A 23,642-nucleotide genomic window follows, 5' to 3' on the forward strand; every position below is an offset into this window, starting at 1 on the left:
CCTTTTATCTTCATCTTCCCTGAACTTAGCCTCAAATTAGTAATATATTTAATATGTAGGTCTTTATTGACATTCAGCATGAAAGTGTTTCATTATTTCAGCTGTCAAGTATGACTTTGAGAATAATGTAACCTAGAAAACGTTTCCTTAAGTACGTTTTGCACAGCAATTACGTCCCCCAGTCAGTGCCTACAGAAGTCAAGGGGAGTGTTTCCTTTGGCTTAATGGCCATTATAATGTGCCCTGGAAGATATCTGAGTGATAATTGCAAACTCCTTTTAATGCTTGGATATCCATGCTTCAGTATCCCTAGTGAAGACTTCATAACATATTTTCCCTGAAGATCTCAAAGTCTTTATGGAGGCTGGTAGTCTCACCACTATAAGCAATCCATTATTACTTTTTTAATCTTTTTTTGACCTTGATTACATGGAAAAAGCTACTTCAAAATACTAAATTAGCACTCAGTCTTCACTTACCATCATCCATAATTCCTATGGTTACTCCCTTCCCTGTGTATCCCAGCTCCCATGCTTCAGCTACATTAAGGTCAAGTCCAGGAGTCCCATCTGCTTGACCAGTGTTAATCTAATACATCAGTGAAAAAGAAGAATAGCTTTTTTTACTTGACAGACACATTTCCACAGCCACTGAATTTTGTTCTACGTCTTTGCATGTATCTTTGGTATGGAAAATATATCCCATTTGCTTTGGAGTGCACATCTGTACAGAATCATATCTACTGAAATAATGCCGTGTTTAAAACAAAACCAAACCAATCCTGGGTAAATTCACTTCTTTGTGGTTTATAAGGTTCAGTTAAACACTGAATCTTTTGGACACAAAAAAGGACCTTTCTACTTAAGCATGTCAGGGCAGTGGGTCAATCCAGAAAAAAGTTAGACCAATGGATTTTATAAAGGACTTATTTATGAGCAGGAAATGCTTTTTTCTTGAAAGCAAGGATCTACAGAAATTTACAGCCACCTGGTTTAGTACCAGAAACAACTTCTTTGATAATCAAGTTAGCCCTTCTTTAAGCAGCAAAGTTCATTAGATGAACTTCAAGTGTCCTTTCCAACCTTGTATGTGTGTAATTCTACAGTTCTGCAGTATGGGCAATCCCTTGTATCTTCAGGCATTATTCATCTTCACCAACCTCATTCACAAATTTCTCAAGTTCTATGGGAATAATAATATGGCTTTTGCTGTTTCAGAATTTTTTTCAACTTTCTGTCACACACATCTCATTTCAAAATGCACTTTAGTGTACTTTATAATGTCAAAAAATGTATAGCTTCATAAAAATTTGTTATTTTTTCATCACTGCAACATTTTGATTGAAGTACCAGAAAGAAGCGAATTAATCCACACTTTATCATCTCATCAAGCATGAAGTCCCATTCACATTAATGTGCCCTCATTCATCTGAAAACTCTTGTCTTAGGAAAAAACCAACCAGCCATATTGGATGGATTCATACAACATAAGAAATGGATTAAAAGGAAAGAGAATAAGAAACACTATTCTTAGGCAAAAAGACTCAAGTTAACAAGGCAGTAGTGCATTTACTAAGTGTTTCATTATAAATAGGTTGCAACATTAAAACTGACAAAAATTACTTTATCAACTTTTTAAGTAGAAAAATATTATTTTGGCTACTGTTCTGTAAAAATTTAATTTTTCTTGTTTGACTAAGAACTTCTCCCTATAAAATATGACACATTAAAAATGAAACAATTTAGTAAAACATTCATTTCTTTTGACATTTACTTAAGCCAAAATCCATCAGTTTTCAGCTGTTCTGCTTTTGACAGAAGAAAATCAATTAATATTCAAATTTCCTTCAGGAAAGAAAAACCTCAACTTTTTCTAGCCAGTGCATTAGAATTTTTTATTTTAATTCTACAACGATATTTTACCTGGCACCAGCTCAAAGACATGATTCATATGCAGTTTTAGGAGTCACATCAGCACACCAGGAATGCCCATGGGATACCAACACAGTTCTCTTTCAAGCCTTCTAAGGATTTTTCCATTGACTGAAATGAAATTTAGCTCTTGAAATGTGCTGGGTCTTCCCAGCATAGAAGAGGTACAGTTAAGAACAACAGGACAGAGCCTTGGATCCATTCCCAAGTTCTTGTGACATATTTGGAAGGAACTCTTGCAAAACACTGCAACAGCACAGAATGGCTTGAATGCCAATTCTTTAGTTACGATTACTGTGATTTTCTTTCAAAACTTACCAGGTACCATTGCTTCGTAAATAAAGGATCATTCATGTTGATGTCAATGTCATTGATGTCTCTATATCCTCGCTTCCTTCTGCTGAAGCCTTCCTGTTGCACAGCTTTCTTAACCTGCAAAGGTTAATTTTTACATCTTCAGCTCAACATTCTTAACCACAGATATAAACATTTTTTTAGCCTTGTTTTCATGACAGGTAAGGATTATGAAATCACATTATTTGCGTCCATGTCATTCCTTTGCAAATTCTAAACCTGTGGCTGATTTCAGTCAAAATTTGCAAAGACATAGAGAGCTCAAGGACTGCCACAGTGGCTATGTGGGGGAGAAGTGCAGAAGTGTTCTATCTCCAGGAAAGCTACAGCTTGAACACGTTTTAGACACCTGAGAATTTGTGTAAGAAAAAGTCTCTATTCAAGTTTCACTAGTGTCACGGATCTTCTTGCCATACTTTTCTTTTTCATAGTCACCAATATCAAAACACCGTTGTTGTTAGAAGCTAAAATTATTTAACTAATTCCCAATGTGTCACTGTTCCAAGCTACAAGCTTTTGGTAAAATAAGGATGTGGGTCTCAACCATGCTTTTACTTTTTCAGGTTTCTCTGCAGGGCATTTTCAGAGTATTAGAGAGCCTTTCCTTCAAAGAGATTTGCTGGGAGAAAAATATCTGGGATTGTGTGTTTTCATCATACTCTTGAGGTTCTCAAAAGCACGGCTTGTAGAGTGATCTGTTTTCAGGGATTATCCCTGCAATAAATAAATGATAAATAAATACATTGGCAAGAAAAACTAAATGGCAAAAAAGCCACTAAACTGACCGGACTAGCTAAAGTGTAAGATATAAAAATACTGGTTGTGAAACACAAGTAGCCATAGTTTTTTTCCTTTATGAACAGCAAATCCACTAAACCATTTAACTAAGCACTGTAGAAAACAAGAAAAGTTAAACACACACCTATCTTTGGAGGCAGGAACTACAAATATCAGACCATAATAATTTTATTTGTATCCGTGTAAAAGAGCACTCCTCAAGGAGATCATGGAACGGTTGTAATTTTTGTTAGAGTACGTGCTAACATATTCCTAGACCTTGCAGAAGTGCTGTCAAGTTTGGCATCCTCTTTTTGTACTCTAAGGCCTAACACCTGGAACCAAGATAGTGAGAGTCCCAGCATTAAGAACAAAAAAAATTACTAAAAAAAAAAAAAAAAGGAATTTAAGCATTCCAAAGGAATGCTTAAAATCATCAACTGAGTACACCTTGAGGTGCAGCAAGAAGGCAGCAAACCCCCTAATATTTCCTTAGGCATTTTCTTGAAAAAAAATGCATGGTTATTAAATACATCTAGTAATTCAAAGAACCTGTGTGGCTTTGCCATTTCTGATCAGGATGACATATCCAGGAGTTATACCACTGTGTTGCAGTAACTTGTGTAGCGTCAGTCAAAATCAGGAGAGGAGAAGGCTAAATCAGATCTTAGGTCAGTTGAGTCATTCTTGGAGGTGTCCTTCTGTCCCTGTTAATTAAAGCAAGAGCCTCAAAAGACAGTGCATCTCACTAGATGCGTAAGGCTGAGATGAAACTGGGATCTAACTGATGGGGGCTAAAAGCTGTTTTCCTCACAGCTATATTGCATCATTATAACCCTGAAAACCTAATACCAATTCATAGTGAGCAGGATGGGGAAGCATGCCCTGAAAAGGCAGTATCAAATGTTTCTAAAAATCTTCTTGTATGAATTCTAACTCCCTAACTAAAGGCAGCAAATGATAAAATATTGAATTGGTAGGTCCTTTCATTTATATGTGTGTTTCCATTACTTGCACAGATTCATTAAAAGCAGAGCAGACTGAAAATAAAGAAAAAAAACTAATACAAAATAAGCTGGAAAAAAGGACAATGATTAAGTAGGACCCATACTAGGTGTACTTAGTGGCGCCAGGTATCTGTACAGAGTAAAGAAAGATATAAGCACACCGTTTAATACCTCCAAGATAAGGCTTAGTGATGCCATGGAGACCACAGAGCAATCACCTGTCATTATGCCTTCCTCCGTTACCACCCCTGCTTCTCTGCTTGCGACCGCAAACCCCGAGCTGTCACTACAGAAAATAATTATGAACAGAAGCCAACCCTCACTTAGAGGGATGCCAGAGAAAAAGATTTCATGCGTTTGTGCTCCCACGCAAGCTTGCTGGCTCTGCAGGACTTGCTGCATTAAGGCACTGAATTAGGATTTAGTACAAAAGGATTTCTACTAATTAAAACGCAATGCTGCGGAGCCCTGGCTTTTCTTTAAGACAACCTGGAGGAAGTGGGGGAGCAATTTGCAGAAATAGCACAGGCTGGTTTCCCTCTTCAGGATCATCTCATTTGTCTGATTTGTTCCATCTTCACAATAAAATTAATTTATTTTTTGTATATTATATTACATTACATTATAATTTCCTGGGACAAGGAGGTATAACTTTCTCTGAACTAAATCCACTGTGTAGGCTGTTTTCTGAATATTTCACATGGAGAAAAGGTGTACAGGATGTTACCATCTGCAGATGTAACAGCCTCAGAAATTCTGAGGATGCTTTTTCACTACAGAAACAAGGGGTTTTTCCTCACGTTCACAAGTGATGGTAACTCATCCAATCGCATCCAGAAAAGATCAGGTGTTTCCATCATGAAATGAGTTAAAAGGTTTGGGTAAGGCCTTGGTAGCTTCTCACATAAGCTACTAATTGCCTCATTCAGTTGCCTTGTATAAGGATCTTAGCCAGCATGATGTAAGAATTTGCCTTTCTGCTGATGAAAACGTGTCTAGAAAACAATGATCCCAAGATCATATAACATTCTTATATTCTAGAAAAAAAATCCCCAATAGAACAAGCTTGGAAAAGGATGATGCAAATCCAGTGATTTGAGTGGAGAACTGCCCATTTAGGGCTGCAGTTAGCTGCCTTGGGACAACCCTTGTCTTCTGAGGTATCTGCATTGGAAAGATGGCGGTTCTTCCAGAGCTGGGAACTTGTGCTTTCATACCTAGTCTAGATCAGGAGAGGGACTGCATCTGATTCAGCTTCCATCTTACGGTTTTTTTCTTAAAGAAGAGCAGGCCTCCCTGTGACGTCAGCAACATAAATGCATTAAGTATCACGTCACAGGTGATATGTTTCAAATTTGCATACAAGAGAGAACATTGTGTGTGCAATGGTAGAAAATAATTGGAAAACATTCTGATCTTATAACGGCCATAATCCCATGTATTTGTGTCAAGTTCTGACCTGGAATCTAGCCCTCAATCCAATGCGCAATACAACCTTATGCCATCTTTTAAACACTTGTTTCTCTACTGAAGCAAGAAAAACTGTGTTCATAAGGCTCAGGCTTCTGATAATAGCATCTCTAAATGATTTGAGCCTGTGAAGCATGATACTTACTCGAACCTACTGAAGGAACGAGATTTTCTTACTAAAATAGCATGAATTTCAGAGTCTCAAAATTAGGCTTCATTATCAGCAATAACAGCCTTTTGTTTATTTCATTCTTAATTCATTTTTTCCTTTTTCTTAGGATACAGAACTAAGTAGAGAGCAAAATCTGAGCATCTACTTTATTAGCACGTGACTAAATAATGTAAAAGTTACTAGCTGTGTTGTAATCAGAATGAAGGTCATACATCAAAGAAGGTAGCCCATGGATGGTAAGATCTTTACAAGGAAAAAAAGTTCAAGTATTGATTTTTAATATACTTGTACTTATGCATGGTGCATAAAGTCACTTGGATGATAATAAACCAGCGGGATACTGATGCAGAACAAATTAACAAAATAATCAATTGACTGCAATACTGCTCCGGGAGGGCCAGCAACCGCAGCACTCTAACAGCCAAGATAATCAGCAACTCGTTTTGACGGAAGAGGGTTAATTGTACTGGTGAGCTCCTGCAGTTAAATGACTCTGTTATATTGAGCATAAATGACAGATTTACTAAATTATACCAGCGGGTGCACAAAAGTGGAACAGTACACACAACCCCAACCTCCAGAATCAAGAACTTCAGAAGAGAAGAATTTGGGCCAAATTCCAAAGGAAAAAGGCAGTCCCACTGATGACATCTAGTAGGCATGGCTTTTAAAAAAAAGCCACAACAAAACCAACATAGCAGTGAGATGATCAGCAAATGAAGTAGCGGTTCTTTTTGCTCTAAAGCTTCAGGGTCAACGCAGGTCCGTTCCTGAAGGTGAAGTAAGAAGTTGGAAACTGATAGCCTGTATTTTTGAAGGAGTCAGGCTGGTGGTTGGACTTAGGCCCTATGAATTGTACTGAAGATCACACTTCCATGAAGGTAGTTTGGAACAGTGTGTCCAGATGCACAAAGGCATCGCCAAATAAACCACATTCAACTAGTCTCCTGACTGTTGCTATCATCAATTTCTGACATACAAATACACATCAGGGCAACAAAAGATGGAGGCTGAAAAGCTCAAGTGAGCCAGAGCGATCCATACACCTAACTCTCTCTAAAATTAACAAGACTGGGATATCATGCACCTACAGCAGCTTTTCAGGGTCTTAACTGTGACAACCCCTCTGCTCCTAAATCAAATACAGAGTTAATGAGCGAGCGTGTCTTTTCCCCCCTGATTTCTGTCTAAGTAAACACAAAGACATTTAATTTTACTATTCAGTCCATCCACATAAAATAGAGATATGTCTATCAGGGAAATACTGATCCCATTCACAGAGGACGCACTTATCCATCTGTATTGCCTGACAGCTGCTTGCTGGTAAGATCTGAAGATGTCAGAGAGGAGCATCTGTCTCACATTCTTCTAAATAACCAAGTTTTGTGTGACTCTCCACTACAAAATAAAAGGAATAATGCTGACCCTTCTCACTAGCAAAAAGAAAGCACAGACCTACTTGAACTGTAATTAAAGTCAGATGAACCGAACAAAACTGAATAATTTTTAAATGGCAATAGGGACAGATCATTTCTGCTATTGAACCGACAACCTGGGGTGGTGATGCTGCTGGAGTCCATCCAGCCATGGCAATGCAGAAAATCGATGCCTTTTGTCTTGACATAGCTGATCCATCTGCTCGATTTCAAACCTTCTGAGTCTGTTTCAAGGCCCAGAAACAATGAGCAGGGATGTCAGGGGGCTTGTGAGTGTCACTGACCATCCAATATTTATTAATCAAATGACAACTGCTCCTCTCAAGCAAGTTAACAGGTTCTCATGGATCTCTCCATATATAGCACTGAGTCCCTGTTGTTAACCAGAGGTGTGTCTGACAGATTATTCATAACAGTCTCCAAGTACCTCTTCTACCTGTTTCCATTAATCCCTGGGGAGTTTTCTGTACATGGCCCCTTTCCCAAGCTATCCTGCCACTCCTTGGGAGGTGCAGCTGGAGCCACTACAGCAAAGATGTAGCAGCTGTTAAAGCACAAGTCTTTTGAAACTTTGAAGTTTATCAACACAACCTTCCCTGCCACTTCCAAGCAAAGGAGAAGAATTTTTTTTCCATTTGAAAGATTTCATGAAAGTAAAAATGCGTCTCTTTCCATCAAAATACTTGCATCACTCTTGGTTTACACATTTTTAATGGCTATTTTCATAATGACAAGCACAGACAACATGAGAAATTTTTTGATTTCTAGGAAAGATCAGGTCCACTGTAAAATACATCCATTGTTCATTATTCTTAGCCACCCCTCTACCTTGCTATTACTTGTTTTGTTGAAACAGTGTCATTGGCTATCAAGGACCTGCTGCTTTTTTTGCTTATTACACATAATTAGATGTTCTGGACCAGTTCTAGTTTTCCACTTTCTCTAACCAGCCCCATCTGCCTGCCCAAACACTTCTAAGTTTATATAGACCATCAGCAGATAGTAAAGCCTCTGGACACTCACGCTGTCCCCATTCATCCCTCTCGGGATGTCTTTTCAGTTTTGACTCCAGCATGTGGTCTTTGAACTTTTTTCCTCTTTCTCTCTGGACACAGTACTGCAAAGTGTCACAGACCCAGTAGAACAACACAAGGACAAAATACTGCACCATAAAGTCGTGCACAGCAAATCCCAACATAGTCGGGGCTGCTCGCTAACTTCTCTGCAAAATTCACTGAAAAATCATAATACCAGAGGTATGGCCATTTAGGAAACTGCCCCAGAAGTTCAGCATCAATTAGACAATAGTAAATTATGAAGGTGAACAGCCTGAACTCAAAGGTTCCACTCAGACAATTAACCTTTCTTGATGGAAACACAATTTAAAGAACTCGTGTTTCAACGAAGTTCATATTTTAAAAAAAAAAAAAAAAAAGCAAGAACTGACTTGCTTCCACCTTATTCTGTGACCTTTTGTTTTCCTGATATTAGTTCAGTGCTTGGTAAATAAGGAGCTTTCAAAAAATCAAAGGAGGGGAAAAGAAATCAATATTTTTGTCCATTTAGCAGGCCTCTCACAGTTCAGTGACATTCAGGAAGCAGTGAGTAAAGAGACAAGGAATCAATGCGTAAGAGGAGGCTGCAGATCATATTCAACCTGCTCAGCTAAGCAATCAATAGCGCTCCTCTAGCCTCTACTTTGAAATGCGAGTTGTTTAGGCTGCGATATAAAATGAATGCTGAGCGTGGATGGTCTGCAATGGAAAATGCCAATTTGGTAAACCAGAAATTTTCATAGGATCATGCCCTCTTGGATTAAGTTTTTTTGCTCTAGGATAGAATTTGTTAAGGAGAAAGACTGAGACAGAGAAAAAGCCCCAGATATCGTGGTATGCAGCGCACTGCCTCGAGAACAAGCAAAGTGCTTCATGCCTCTGCTCTCTCCTCAGGTTGGCATGAGGGCCATACCAGGATCTACACTAGCACAGGTGCTGGCTATTTGAGGAACTCTGTTCTTATTTCCAATTTTTTCACTGCTTAGACAAGCCAACAAGAGAGCAAGAGCATTTCTGAAGTCTTCAGAAGTTTCCAAAGGAATAAAAAACTGCTTCTTATTCTACATAGAGAAGCTGACATTACACTTTATGGTATATAATGACAGAAAAAAAGTAATTTATATTTCAAACAATGTCTTACTGCAAGACAACGTGACTGTCACTTCAGTTACAAAATCAAAGATCTGTGTAAGACAGAAATTCCCCGGAGATGGGCTATAACTGCATGCATTAGTCTCTCCAGTGGATCTGGAGAGACTGCAAACCACAGGGACACTTTATCAGCAGCGTGTGGGTAAATTTTGCACTTCACTGTCTCACCAGTTACATTGGGTCACAGAAACGATCAGCCTCTCCAAATCAATCAGAATAACCACCTCTCAGTCCAGGTGTAAACAAGAGCATGCCTGGTGACAGAAAATTAGGCCCCACGCATGTAGGGCACTATCAATCGCAGATCATCCCTTCTTACCTGCAAAATTAGTTGCCTCAAGTCACAGTTTTCCCTCCTCTTACATCCTTTTGCCAAATACTGCAGATACACCTTTCTTAAAACGTCATGCTTGCAAAAAGCCCCCATCTTTTTCTTCTTCCTCAACAGTAAAAGTCTGTTCATGGAGTGATTTTCGTTTATTAGAAAGGCCATCATCAACTTGTGAGGTGAGACCCAAAGTAGGTCTAAGTCATATTTGCATCCTCTCTGGGGTATAAAAGGGTTTTAGATTCAATGGGAATCAGGCCCAGTTCATCTTTAAGACTGCAAACCTTTCGGCATTGAGACGAGCTTTTAGATATGACTGTGCAGTACAAAGAAAAGAGGTGCTCACATGATGCTGAATCTTCTAATTTAATAATTCCCTCTTTGTCATCATTTGGTCATTTATAACTTTGGACTGTTTCTTATATTCCTGGGCAGTGTTCCAGGAAAGGACTTTCCTCCTGCTCCACAATAGCTCACTGGTCCTACAAGGAGAGAGGTACTACAGAGTACACCTATATATAACCTCCTTTTTAAAGATTCCAGTAGTACGGTTGCTGCTTCCACACGAGCGATGAATATCTGATATATCCCAAGAGAACGGGAGTGCTCATAGGCTAAAGATTCCTCTAACTCTGTTGATTTAAAGCTAATTTATTTCATGAAGCAAGTCTCAGATAAGTGGGGATTGGCAGAAAATATCACTTGGAGAAAAATCTGTTCAGTTTGGTTTGTATGGGAAGACTCAATTGACAGGTAAAGTTATTCTTTTTGTTGAAGTGTACCCTTGACTCACCCTGATGCAGAAGAGACTTCTTGTAAATGTGTGAATATTTGTGCTCATGCCCAAACACATTTCCAGGCATAAAGCATCATTTGTAGCAGCTTTACCTCTAACTTCACTTATTTCCTTTCTAAAGATGCCAATTTGCTTTACTGACATTAAATTTAAGCGTACTCCATAAGGACAGACTGGAAGTGCCTTACAATATGCCTGTGTAGGTATGCATCATCATTTAGGGAAACTGAGTCAGCAGATGATGAGACCTTAGTCTGCAACATATGCTGAAAATAGACCCCCTGGTCTCCAAAGTGATCCTGGCTTCTGACCTGTGCTATAACTCATCATACTTCCACTTCATTCTCCACAGCCTCTTTTCCACTCCAATTTCATCTAATAGCTCATCATTTACCTTGAAACATTTGCTTGGAAAAATACATGTTTTCTCTCATGAAATTACTCGCACGGATTCTCCCCTTCCCACATTAACAGTAAATATGCCATAACGTCACACTTGTTGAAGAGCTGCACAGTGCCCTGTCCTTCATGTAATTTATTTTGCTTTCCAGGTAAACTCATTTTCTAAACACCTTCTAAGTCAAAAACACAGACATTTTTATATAGTTGCCCCTCAAAGCCCAATGACAGCATTCAGTCATGGTAACCATGGTGGGAGCTGTTTGGGGTTCCTCTCGTGTGGTGGGGCTTAGAGTAAAAGTTTACTTCAGCTTCCTCTGCCATTTATGGCCCTTCTGAGCAGACGGGCCCTGCTGCATCCAGCGGCAGCAAAATATTTTTCAAACAAAATGTTTCCAGAATCTCAGCTGAAGAGCAGCTTCCCAGAACAAAAATGGTATCATGGCACTAGGAGGGAAGAAAGGCAGAGTAATATCAGTGCCGTTGTCCTACATGCAATGCACAAACCAAGCTGAAAATCAATTTGATTTAAATTCATTTAAGAAAGTCTGAATTAAAACAGTTACTTAAAACTAGATGTGGGTCCTCAAAACCTGAACTCATGGGGTGACAGTGAATAAAAGGTTGGTGCCACCACGCAGAATCAAGGCACTCTCAAACCCGGCTTCAGAAAAGGCACAAGTGCCTTTTGGTTCTTTTTCCTGGCTGCAACCCTGTGAGTGCCTTCCAGAATACAGTCCTGCTCTTTTGTAACCTGCTCTGCACACTGCCATTGCTCAAAACAATTTTTCCTTTCCCCATTTCTTCTGTTCTGTGAGCAAATGATGCAGTATGAATTTGGGGAGAACACCTCCGGAAGAGACATCTGTTTCAGTTAACACAGAAGGGAGCACCTCCGTGCAGACAGAGGAGGCCATCACAGTTACTCACTTTTCCTCTGGCAGCTCCTGCGGTCTCTGTTCCGACCCAGGTCCCCACTGCACCACGTGGGCAGGTTGGTAGCACCGATTACTGCCCACTGCTGTCAACACCTCCCCAGCCAGGTGGTAATGACATCTGCAGAAGGCCCATTTAGCTTTAATAAAACACAGCCTATTTTTATAAAGCTGTCTGCCTGGAGTGATACAGCAACAACTGCCAAAAAGTCTAAGCTTATTCTAATATTTCAAACCTGTAATACTTAAACTTCATGGTTTGCGTGAGCGGTAGTGATATATTAGTGAGCCTTTCTTGTCCATTTTTAACACCTTCAGAGCTCTGTTGTTATCTCAGTGGAGATGAGATACAGAATTGCAAACCACTGATCTTCCTAAAGCGCTGCCTAGTGGGAATTACATGGGCTGTACAATGTCTCCTCTCAGGAAATTTCATAACTACAGGCCAGATACAAACCAGAAGCCGATCTTATAACAGAGGGAAAACCGCAATTATGCTGCTGCTCACATTCACATATCTGCTCATGCACCCAACAGCAGAGTAGTTGTTTATAACACAGCTACTTCTTTATTCTATTACCATAAATACACTGGACAGAAAAGACAAGCGAGCTTGCTCCCATGCATGCCTTTCCCAGCCCAGCAGGAAGCAGCTGATGATTTGTATTGATCAGGCTGCACACCATAAAGGTTGCAATTGCACTTCTTCAGCTCCTAGATTCAGAGGTTTATGGATCCCCATCACAAAGCACGTTAATAAAATCAGCAGAGGTTTATGTATCACTGCTGTACAGCATTGGCTTAGCGGCATGTAACTGCCAGGAACAGGCCATCTGCCACAGAGGAAGCATCAAAACAGAACTGTTTCTAGAGAACAATTTCTGTATCCAGAGGAAAGGTAGGAAAAGCCAGGAACTGAGAGATTGGTTTGCAAAACTGAAAGAAACAGCCAATGTCCTATTGTTCTGGCCTTTACCCAAATAAGCTTTTAATTCGATACTTTCAAAGGACTGACCTCGATCCTTGTCAAGACATGCTGTATGTCAGAATCCTTTCTTTTAATCTTCAAATGTTCTCCTCCCAGTTCCTGCCTTGGAGCCTGCAGAGCGCACAGTCACAGAGCTCGCTGGTGCCCGGCACCATGGCAGAGAGCACGGCCAAGGCAGAGACCTCTACATCAGGGCACTTTCCCACCTCATCCCTGTATCTGGCTGCCATTAAGTGGCAGAAAACCACCCTTCTGCCCCTGAACTCCCCAACTGCCCAGCTTTAGCGGCATATCGAACTCACGTTCCCCCAGGCAAAGTCTACAGCTCTCTTCTTGACAAGAAAGTCCCCAGGACATGAGCAATTTGGCAAAGGGATCATAGCTGACGTGAGACCATAGGCAGGAGACCTAACACAGAACAGCGGTGGGGTCAAAGCAGGGAAGAAATGCCAAGCTGAGATACAGAGCCGACCCCAGCATTAACAGGGCACACAGAATTAACAGGGAAACTGAGACAAGTATTAATATGCTCAGAGTTTGTCCCAGCTGAAGCTCTCCTTAGATCATCATGAAAACAGAGCAGTACAAGGCACATAAGTGTGGTCTGAATACTCTTTATGGGTTTTCTCAACAACCCCCTTCGCAGAGATGCTTTTTACATCCCTGCCTATGTTCGCCAGCAGACTGTCCCACTGGCTGCTGGTCAAGCCTCTGTTCAAAGCACATCTGCACAATTAAAATTATTTTCAAAAATCTTAGAAACAAAGGGGTTTCTGCCTTGATTTCAAGGGCCCAGGACATCCAATTGGTTCAGATTTGTCACAGGCCCCTCTATTTATCCACTGCCTAGAGCAATGAAAACTGGCCCCCAAAACTGCAAAACTCATTATTAATTGGAGTTGTATGTGCACTAGCAGGGATTTTGGTGCCAGAATTTTCCCCTTGTCCCCACTGGGTGAGAGCACAGGCTGGTTTAAATGAAGTGATAAAATGATCATACTGCTGCAAATTATTTGAACTATCGCTGCTTTTTTGGCCAGGAATGAGGGAGTATCTTTTTCAGTTCAGTTATTAGCATAAAATAATTAGACTTTGGAGTATACTTTCCTCCCAGTGCACGTTCATAATTTGCATCAATATTAATAGGAACCTCTCTATTCACACTCATTGAAAGGAGGCTGTACCTCAAGGGACTGAGAAAGACTAAACCCTAAATATGCTTTTGCTTATCACCAAAGATTTCCATAGACTCCTCTAAACTGCTATGCTTATTATATACTACTTGCTCTTCCTGGTTTATTTCCATTGAGACAAATGTTTAGCAAATCATGGAAGAAAAATCATTTGCTCAGGCTTCACACAGGAGGCAATCAAAAATGATGCATGCAAATTCTATGGAAATCGCTCTTTGTGTCCAAACTTCGAGACCCAATTCATGTTATGGCTTCCACAGAATAAAGATTTAACAGAAAATCTTCCTTGGTGAAATGACATTTCTTTGCTATGAAAAGCAATGAATCTCTGGTTAATACTAACAGTGCCTGCTGCACGCACATTTAGGGGCTCTTCATAGTTCCAAACTGCCAGCATTAAACTGTGTTACAGCAAGCACTGAAGAAGTGGCTTGAGACTACCAGTACTTCACAGAGTAACGGAAGGCAGATCTGGGGAAATAACCTACTCCAGCAGAAGGATTGACTTTATGCCAGTTTGAACAGCTGCCTGGATTGGGATATCAAGTCCCGCGTGTCTTAGGCCACTGCAGTCTGAAGAAGCGTAAAACATTCAGTGCCAAATGACAGAATCATGGACTTGGCAAGCAGTTGACAACGCAATGATGTCAGAGATGATGTCCGTTGTTCTGGGCCTTTCCTTTAAGAGCAAGGTGAGCTGTACCTATGAATGACCGTCACGAAAGGAAAACGACAAACACTGAAGCATTGCCAAAGACACAGCGGAATTATGTAAGGGATGAAACTGCCAAAGTCTTGGCTCAAAATGTCATTTTATGAGACTGAGGTAACAACAATATTCTGCAAAACGGGAAAACCTGAACAAAAAATTAAAAAAAAAACAAACAAACTGAAAAGGACTGAAAATTACCATCCTCTCTACTGGGTAGGGCCTGTCATCATTCCTTGCTTCCCCTTCAGGACTGGCCAACCCAGTTTAAGTTATTCCCTCTTGTTTCATCTCACCACGTCACCCTGGTTTGAACTGCAAATGAGATCAGGGAAATGTTGTAGCTTAGAAACTCTTTTTTTTTTTTTTTTTTTTAAAAGGCAATCATATTCCCTATCCTGACACCAGCTATCCCCGCAACAAGAAAAGTGTGAACGGTGTCAGAGGAACAAACAGTGAGAACAGAGAAAGCAGAAATACCTAAACTCAGCAACACCACTGAGAAAAACATCAGGTGAAACCACCGCCATGGAACAACAGTGCACATTTGGTATTAGCTGCTTGGCTGAGATTCAATTCTCCAGAAGTGCAAAGACACAGGTTCCACCTCCTCTTGCCCAAGGGTAAGTACAGACTCACTCCATTCATTTCAGTGAAATTACTTCAGATTTTCACTGCTACAAATTGGAGAAATGTCTATCTCTTGTGTTTAACACAAGAGGAAAAAAAAATGTTAAGAGTCTCCCTCCGGTTGAACTCAAGTTCAAACTTGTTGGGCTGAACTTGTGAGCACAAATTATTAATCTTTGCTTCAGGACAGAATGTCTGTTTCCAAAGAAGTAACCAAATCAGAATATACAACTCACTGGTGAGGAAAAGACGTTGAGATATTGAGGGGGGAATGAGTAAGCAGGGATGACCAGAGAAGCTGTATACTACGAAGCTGGAGCAGCATGCAGAGCCTGGTGAATCTGCATGCTTGGACTCTGCAAGCAGCAATGGCACATGGATGTGGCCTGGAGACCTCCTAGTGTAGGGTGCATTGCTGGTGCACCTCATAAGTTGTGGCTCACAGGTGGCTCCTCAACAGCATTTCCATCTTGGACCTTGTGGAGGGTCAGCATAAGTTCCTGTGTCCAATTCCACAGAAATACTGCAAAAATCCCAGTGTGATCCCCACCTGAGGCATGTGTCATTCCTTCACATGCTGCTCCTCCCTCCCATTTAAGCTAGGTGCCCTCCTCCTCCACAGGCGCCTACAGGTGATGAAAACTGTCCAGGGGAATTTCTCTTCCCTGTATCGTAACTCACAAAGCAGGCAAACACAAAGTCCTCATACCTTCCTTACACAAGCATATGTGTAAGGTCATGGTTTGGTCAGAGATGAAGGAAGCAGATGGTTATTTTGTTTGGTTTTCCTTGAGATCTGTTATGAAAACAGTGTCCTGGAAAGCTACTGTGTTGTCCAGTAAAAACTTATTTAAGGTCCTTATGGAAAATACAGCTGAAAGAAAATCCCTTTCCTGCCGTCAACCTTCACAACAAAAAAATAAAGGCAGAATTGAGAAAAGTTCTCTCTTGTTCCCCCCTCATATGTTCCCTCTCAGTTTAATTCAGGACTTGACAAAAACCCCACATAAATCTCAAGGAAATCATTCATAATGTCTTTCATCAAAATCACTAGCTTTTCTAGTCAAGGCGGGTAGCTGCTGTTTCAATCAGGCAAAACATATTAAGAGAGGTTTCAAATCCCCTCACAAAGGGGACAAAAACTATTTATCATTTCATTCCACATCTCCATCCAAGGGTGATGTGCTCAAAGAATTCAGCACCTCGGCCTGAAGGCAGTGCTGCAGTTGGGATCAGAGCTAAGAAGATGCCTTATCCTGATATTCTACTGATGCTCCTGGCACTGAACTGAAAGGAGCTGAACGTCAGCTTCCTACCTGCAGAGACCCAAGAGAGGTCCGATTTCCATCAGCAAATATTATTATACAAACCATGCAGCACCTACGCAACCCTAATTGCTAAGAAATCACTGATACATCTCTCTGACGAACCATACCTTCCCTAGCTGGTCAACACACATTTGGGGTCAGCAGCATGGTCTCAAGTAGGTCTGAAGCAGCACAAAGACCCACAATTCCCTGACTTTCTGCTTCTTTTCATCTGAAAATACAAAGGCGGGGGGGTGTTGGGTTTTATGTTCTGAGAAACACTGCACTTGCATATCTTAAATGTATAAACTGAAGCATGTTCAGTCAAATAACATGCATAGTTTATGCAAAAAATTACTTGCTTGTTGGACAGCAAAGAATGAAACAGTAAATTAAAAAATGTTTTAGGTTACAGTCTCCTGAGTACAAATACCTCTCACTCAAGCCTCTATTAACGCTACAGAGGTAAATGTGTTTGTCCATCTGCTGCTGCTGCTGCTGCTACCTAAGATGAGGAAGTGTCATCCTGGGAAAAGCTGGAATGAGCCATGGGGAAGCAAGGACAGGAGCAGAGGCAGGACCACTAGAACTGGATTATACCCAGGGACAAGTGTCTCCATACAATTCTGTTATTATTTTACGCTTAGATAGCCTCTAGCACAGTAATTTCCCCTGAGCCTCCAGATCATGCATGTGGAAACACTAAATGACAACAGTAATTACAGTTTAAGGTTACTGTCCTTTGTCTAAGTCTTTTGGGCTTCAGAGGATCTGCGCTAAGCTCTTGTTTTTTTATTTTTTCCCCACTGTTCTCATCTCAGTTTTCTTATTGCCCAGGTGCTGTAAAGACCACAAATGGCTGTAATCCAACCTCTTTTTTTTTTTTTTTCTTTCACAACAGTAGATTGGGCATCTGGAATCTACTCCTACTTTTGTTCTGCTTCGCTGTATGACCTTTTGGAAAACTTAAAGCCCCCCTCTAATTATTTCCAGCATTTATGAAATGGACATCATCCATATTTGAAACATGCTTTGAAACCTATAGTTACAGATTATTTCATTACATACTGTAAAAGACAACAAGTTATTTCAGAGGGACAGACAGATCATTTTAGTGGGAGCTCTTCAAGTATTAAATCACCAAAGCAGTTCTTTTCTCATTGTCTTCTATTTTGTAAGCAGATATAAAGTATTTGGGAAGATTTATTTGACTTTCTGGTTTACACTGTATTGTTCATTGTTTGCAAGTCAGGTAGGTAATTCACCTTGCACACACTTCTCAAGTACAGCGCTAATAAGAAAAACCACAATGGATTCATTTTTCTGACAAACAACATTCTCAGGTAAACTGCCATCTTTACAAAAATACATCTTCTCTCTATGCAAAAACATTCAGTATTCCACAAAGAATGGCAGAACACCAATAGACGTCAGTTTGACTCATACTCCTAAAAGTAATGTCCTTTCTCCTACTTTCCCATCTCAATCTAGAATTTGCATTTGTTTCATACACTCAAAACTTTCTTCCAAACCTTACTAACACATGAAAGTGAAAACAGTTCATAATTAAACTTCAAATTCCACTGACACTGCATATGGCAACTCTAAAACTAAATAAAAAACATTTTTTTGCTATGGCAAGTTGCTCACTGCAGAAGTAGTTTTCTTCCTTAGAGATAACTAACCAAGCCCAGTCATTTCTATCCCCTTTTCCAGGTTATTCTGCAACTAGGAGAAGTAAAAAAACCAAACAACATTATTCATACCTCATCTTCTATATGTCTCAAGTTAACTACTGGGTGTGGGGGGGTTTTGTTTGTTTTCAGTGAATTATAGCCTATGAGTAAAAAAATGCTTCCTCCTTTGGAGGACTGCATCACTTAGCTCCCATTACCCCCTCCGAACAGGATTTGTGAAATGGCTAAGTCTGCTCTGACTGAGGGAAATCTCAGCCTCCTTAGATGTTTTCAGAAAAGGCAGGGTGAGTTGAGCTCCCCCTGATTTGTGATAATTTCTTCAGGCAGTTTTGGATAGCAATGGCTTCCTAGACTAACATCCAAACTGAACTAAAAAAAACCTTTTGATGCAGACATTCAGCAAATTGTCATTGTTCAGCGAATTAGCGATAGAAACAGGTAGCTTGTGCCAAGCTTCTCTGCTTCAATTTTTCAAAATGGCCATGGACCAAAGACCCAGTGAAGGTTCGCTAGAGTTAACTGGCACAGGAGAGCGAGAGGTTTGCACAGCTGTCACAGCCACCCTTACGTTTGTTCTTAGCCATTTAGATTCAATTAAGAGCAGCAGTGAAGTGAGCAGCAAGTTACCCATATCTATGAGGATGAAAAGGCTGTAGTCCTGGCCCATAATCAGATGCTTGTTTCAGAGGTTGTCTCCCACTAACTGTTTTTCCCTGCCACAGATTTTTCACATTGTGGAAATTGGAGTCAGACCTATGGATGTCTGGAAATAGGATGTTCATTTGGCAAGAGAAGAAAACAGTCAAAAATGATCATGAAACAGAATCTTACAAAGGTTCCAACCAGAAACAGTAAAACAAAATTAAACTCTTTCTTTGCTCTGTACAATCATTTGGTGCAGTAAAATATTTTTGCCCTGATTAGGTATTTCAAATATGAAAATGTAGATTCTGTTTCTGTTACTTTGTGATTGCACTATCATCAATAAAATGAGTGGAAGTCTTAAAAAACAGCAAATAATAATTTTAGTTAGTTGATTATCTGATGGAAAAATTTTCATAAGCTTTTCCTATATAACATGCCCTGCACAACTTTGGGAAGGACCCTTGAAATTTATGAAATATGAATATGGTTAGATCTGGAGACAAGGAAATAAAACTGTAACATGGAGGTTTCCCTTCCTCTTTTCAGAAAATAGTCCAAACAGAAATCCTCTTCCTATAGCAATCAAGGGAATTATTCCAAGAAAAGCTCATGTTCCAAAACAAATAAAATGGATTCCAATGAACATTTTCCCAGGAGAGCGTCACAGCTGAGAAAAAAAATAAAGCAAGCACTGCTCAATTATGTCAACATCTCCTGGCCTAAGAGAATCAGCATTTTCGTCCAAACTCTGCCAGAGATTGCTTGTTGCCCCATGGTATCAGATCCATAAAATGCGTGAGGCAGGCTATTACAAGAAGAGTTCAGCTTGTTCTGAGTTGGAAAAAACAGCAGTCATAATGGTAGCTATAAGGATTATAAAAGATATCTCACATTTTTAAGACATTCTGCAGACGCTGCCTGGAACATGGCTTCTCCAAAGAGCAGAGGGGCTGGGATAGCAGCTGCCAGCCAGACAGAAAATGTCTCCAGGCATAATGGCGGAGGAAGCACACCTCAGACAGAAGTGATCCAGTGATCCAGAAGCTCTGCAGGGGAAAAGCCAGCTAAGCGCCAGGGAAATCAGCAGCCTAACACAGGAGATGGGCTCAGGATTGAGTTTATCTTATTTGACAGATGACAAAGCCAAGTTAGATGGGAACAAACGTAATCGATCACTCAGCCTCCAAGACAAAACACAGGGTATCTCCTAACCCTAGTGGCTTATTTTATTTTTCTAGTTCTTGATCAGGATACAGCCAGTGCATCTGAACTTCCTCCAAAGAAAAGGAATAGGAGAGAGTGTGCAGAGGTGGTGAGGACGAAGAGAACCAGCTATTAATGTTCAGCATAGCACTGCAGTGTTACATAAGCTAGAGCCCAGCAGTAATCAGCTCAGTGGTACTGCTGTGAGACCAGCAGTATAAAAAAAATAATTAGATCTGGCAACTCCAGTTGTCTTCTGTTGAGACTTCACATTTGCAAGGCTCATGGATCCCCTACTGTATATTCCTCTGTATGACAGAATAATGCTTGGAAGCGATAAAGATAAAATGAACGGAGACCGACTATTTACATTTATGAAATGTTGAGTCTGTACACATAATAAAAGTGTATTTCTATTCAGCACTCACACAGTAGATGGCTAGCAATATAAAACATAAAGCAGCATCTTCACAGAAATGCGGCCATTCAGCTATTGCTTCATACAAAGTTGTAATATTGACCAGAGTCCATTTATGATAATATGGAGCTGATATTATACAACTAATTAGGAAAAATAGGTAAATGTAGAGATATTACGGTATTTTTTCATCTTTCCACAATGTTTTATTCTACCCAGTCCTGTTCCCCCCCTCAGTATGGAAGTTTACAAGGCCAAGAAGCATTATTCAACTTCACCAACCCATGACATACATATTAGCATTTTAATTACTATTGGCTATTCTCAGCTGCTAGAGGTACCCATTTTGCTGAAAAGCCATGTTCCAATGCAGCAGCAAAGAATTACTGCAGAAAACTATTCAGAAACAATTTAAATCTAAACCTTTAATTCATTTCTATTGTATCTCCAAATACTGCAATCAACTTTCTCTGACCTTTGTAAACCCCTTTTTGTATTCATGGAACGCATCGTGCATACAAACAATGATTTCACAGATGTATTTATAACTCCTTGTTGGCTTCTGGGCTATTGAGTTGGTGGCAAAAAGAAATTAATATTATACTTAAGATATTGCATATACACTTTGAAGATCTGGAAACACAGAATGCTTGTAGCAACAGTGTTTTGGAACAGATTGCAATAAACCCATAGATAGAAATGCTGTTCACAAAGAAAACACTCATCAAATTTTAAACAACAGTAAAGTATGTTAAATGGTGTGAGTGGATGCACTACATAATACATTTGTTGTGTGATATAGTAACATATGCCATTATAGCAATTCTTCTAGCTTGAGTCTCTTAGTAGAAAGGTGGTGTGGGTTTTCAACGTCACAGCCCTGTGATGCAAGCCCTGGCACAGCACGCTCAGATACCCCAGAATGCTACACCAAAAAATGTTCCAGTCTTATGTTGTTATTGATTTAACTGTACACCCTTAGCTGCGCTGCCTTTTATTTATTGCCAATGTCATATACAGTAAATGGTTCTGGTCATCTAACTGTACACACAAGAAAGTCACTGTTTTTAACAGCTGATTTTCTGGAGTCAACAAAGAATAGAAATAAACTGTTACAAATCTGTTTTGTTTCATTCTGAATCTACCATGTCACAGTCTAAAATACATAGGCATCATATATTATCAGGTACGATATTTTAACTAATTCCACATGCTTCCCAAAGTATATGTTAACCAATATATTTCCAGTCTTTCAAAAGGGTTTAACTCAAAGGCAGTTTTCCAGTCTCTAAATTTTCTGTTAGGCTTAGAGATTTATCAGAAGAAAATAGACTCCAAAGTGTCTTGCATTGTTCCCAAGGAAGTTTTTCTAGCATACAATTTACTCGTATTGAAAACAAGAAAGTATAGCTGAATACGCATGCTTTCTAAACTGAAAGTGAAGTTAACCCTGAAGATGGGCTTACACCTAGCAGTCTGGATTCTGCCGTAGGTCTAATGTTGGCGATTTGGGAGAGCACTTTTGAACCCCCACATATTTTGTCATCATCAAGCACAAGTGCTCCTAGGCCACGACTGACTCTTCCAGGTCAACCCCAGCTGTCCTGATCTGAGCCCTGGCAAGAGGAAGGAAAAGGGTCACCACATGGGGCCAGGAGACGGTGGTATGATGACGGCCCAGAGAAAGCAAAGCCAATCAGTGGCTGCTTTCCTTCCTCTCACTGACACAGGCTGCAGCTGGCTCGAGCTTCCCAAGGGAGAAAGGCATGTTTATCACCAACGCTACGTCCGTGGATTCCTGGATCCAGTGAATGCCACGATATTCACAACCTTCAGCGACTGTTAGCTCAGCACATCAGAGCACTGCATTTCTTATTCAAAACCAAACTCGTCCCAAACCAAAGCAAACTTGTTCTGCACACTAGGTTCCATGTTAACCCAAAGTCACTGGCTCACACTGTCCATTCTTCCCAACATCCTATAACAAAATCCTCTAAACCATACATTCTCACCACTGCCACTGATTGCATTGTAATATTAAACAGACTCCACTGAAGATTCAAGGCTGGAAATTGCCCAGACAAATAACAAAGGCAAGGCCTGGTCCACAAAACAGAGACTCTATTCATCAGGCAGGAAACAAGTGGGAGACAGGAAAAAGCAGAGGAAGACTGGGGAGCGATGCTGCAGTAAAGAGAACAGACACCAACAATAAAGCAGAAAGTATAACTAATGCCAGTTCAGCAATTTACAAGCAGCAGCGTGGAGGCTGAATGTAGTCAGCTGTCTCAACGGGTTTTTGTAAAATTACTGAACTTCCACGTGGTTACAAGTATTTTTGAGGGATAAAGCTCACTTTACTGTCCTACCCCATGTATCACGTTCAGCAATATGAAAATGATGTAATACGTGACTAGAAGCAACTTCAAGAGGTCATCTGAACCATCCCAGGGCCCCAGGGAAGAATGCGCCACCCCCGAGTCAGTCATGATCACTGCCTAACTTTGTCTTAAAACCACTGACCATGCGGACTCCACAGCCCCCAGTGGCACCAGGACTGCAGCGCATATCAGTACTTTTATTTTTGGAAAATTCTACATGAAGCTGCACAGCATTGTCTTCACTTATCAGTCTATTATCATAGAATCATAGAATGGTTTGGGTTGGAAGGGACCGCAAAGATCATCTAGTTCCAACCCCCCTGCTCCAGGCAGGGACACCCTCCACTAGACCACATTGCCCAAAGCCTCATCCAACCTGGTCTTAAACACTTTCAGGGAGGGGGCATCCACAACCTCCCTGGGCAACCTGTTCCAATGCCTCACCACTCTCACAGTAAAGAATTTCTTTCTAACATCTAACCTAAATCGACCCTCCTTCAGCTTGAACCCATTACCCCTTGTCCTGTCACTACACTCCCTGATAAACAGTCCCTCTCCATCTTTCCTGTAGGCCCCTTCAGGTGCTGGTAAGCCACAATTAGATCTCCCTGGAGCCTTCTCTTCTCCAGGCTGAACAACCCCAACTCTCTCAGCCTGTC

General features: G+C 40.5%; 1 protein-coding gene across 1 annotated transcript in view; it reads right to left on the reverse strand.

Annotated features, from left to right (window-relative positions):
- The window catches only part of PCSK2 (proprotein convertase subtilisin/kexin type 2), a 108,869-nt gene that overhangs the window by 54,450 nt on the left and 30,777 nt on the right, over positions 1 to 23,642 (reverse strand). Inside the window, exons 3-4 of the mRNA XM_075749722.1 lie at positions 2,250 to 2,363; positions 480 to 588 (exon numbers count right to left, since the gene is read on the reverse strand). Of these exons, the coding sequence (XP_075605837.1) occupies positions 480 to 588; positions 2,250 to 2,363 (223 nt within the window). The remainder of the gene's footprint in view (positions 1 to 479; positions 589 to 2,249; positions 2,364 to 23,642) is intronic.

Source organism: Balearica regulorum, chromosome 3 (genome assembly GCF_011004875.1).
Source record: "Balearica regulorum gibbericeps isolate bBalReg1 chromosome 3, bBalReg1.pri, whole genome shotgun sequence".
In the NCBI taxonomy this organism is placed as follows: domain Eukaryota; kingdom Metazoa; phylum Chordata; class Aves; order Gruiformes; family Gruidae; genus Balearica; species Balearica regulorum.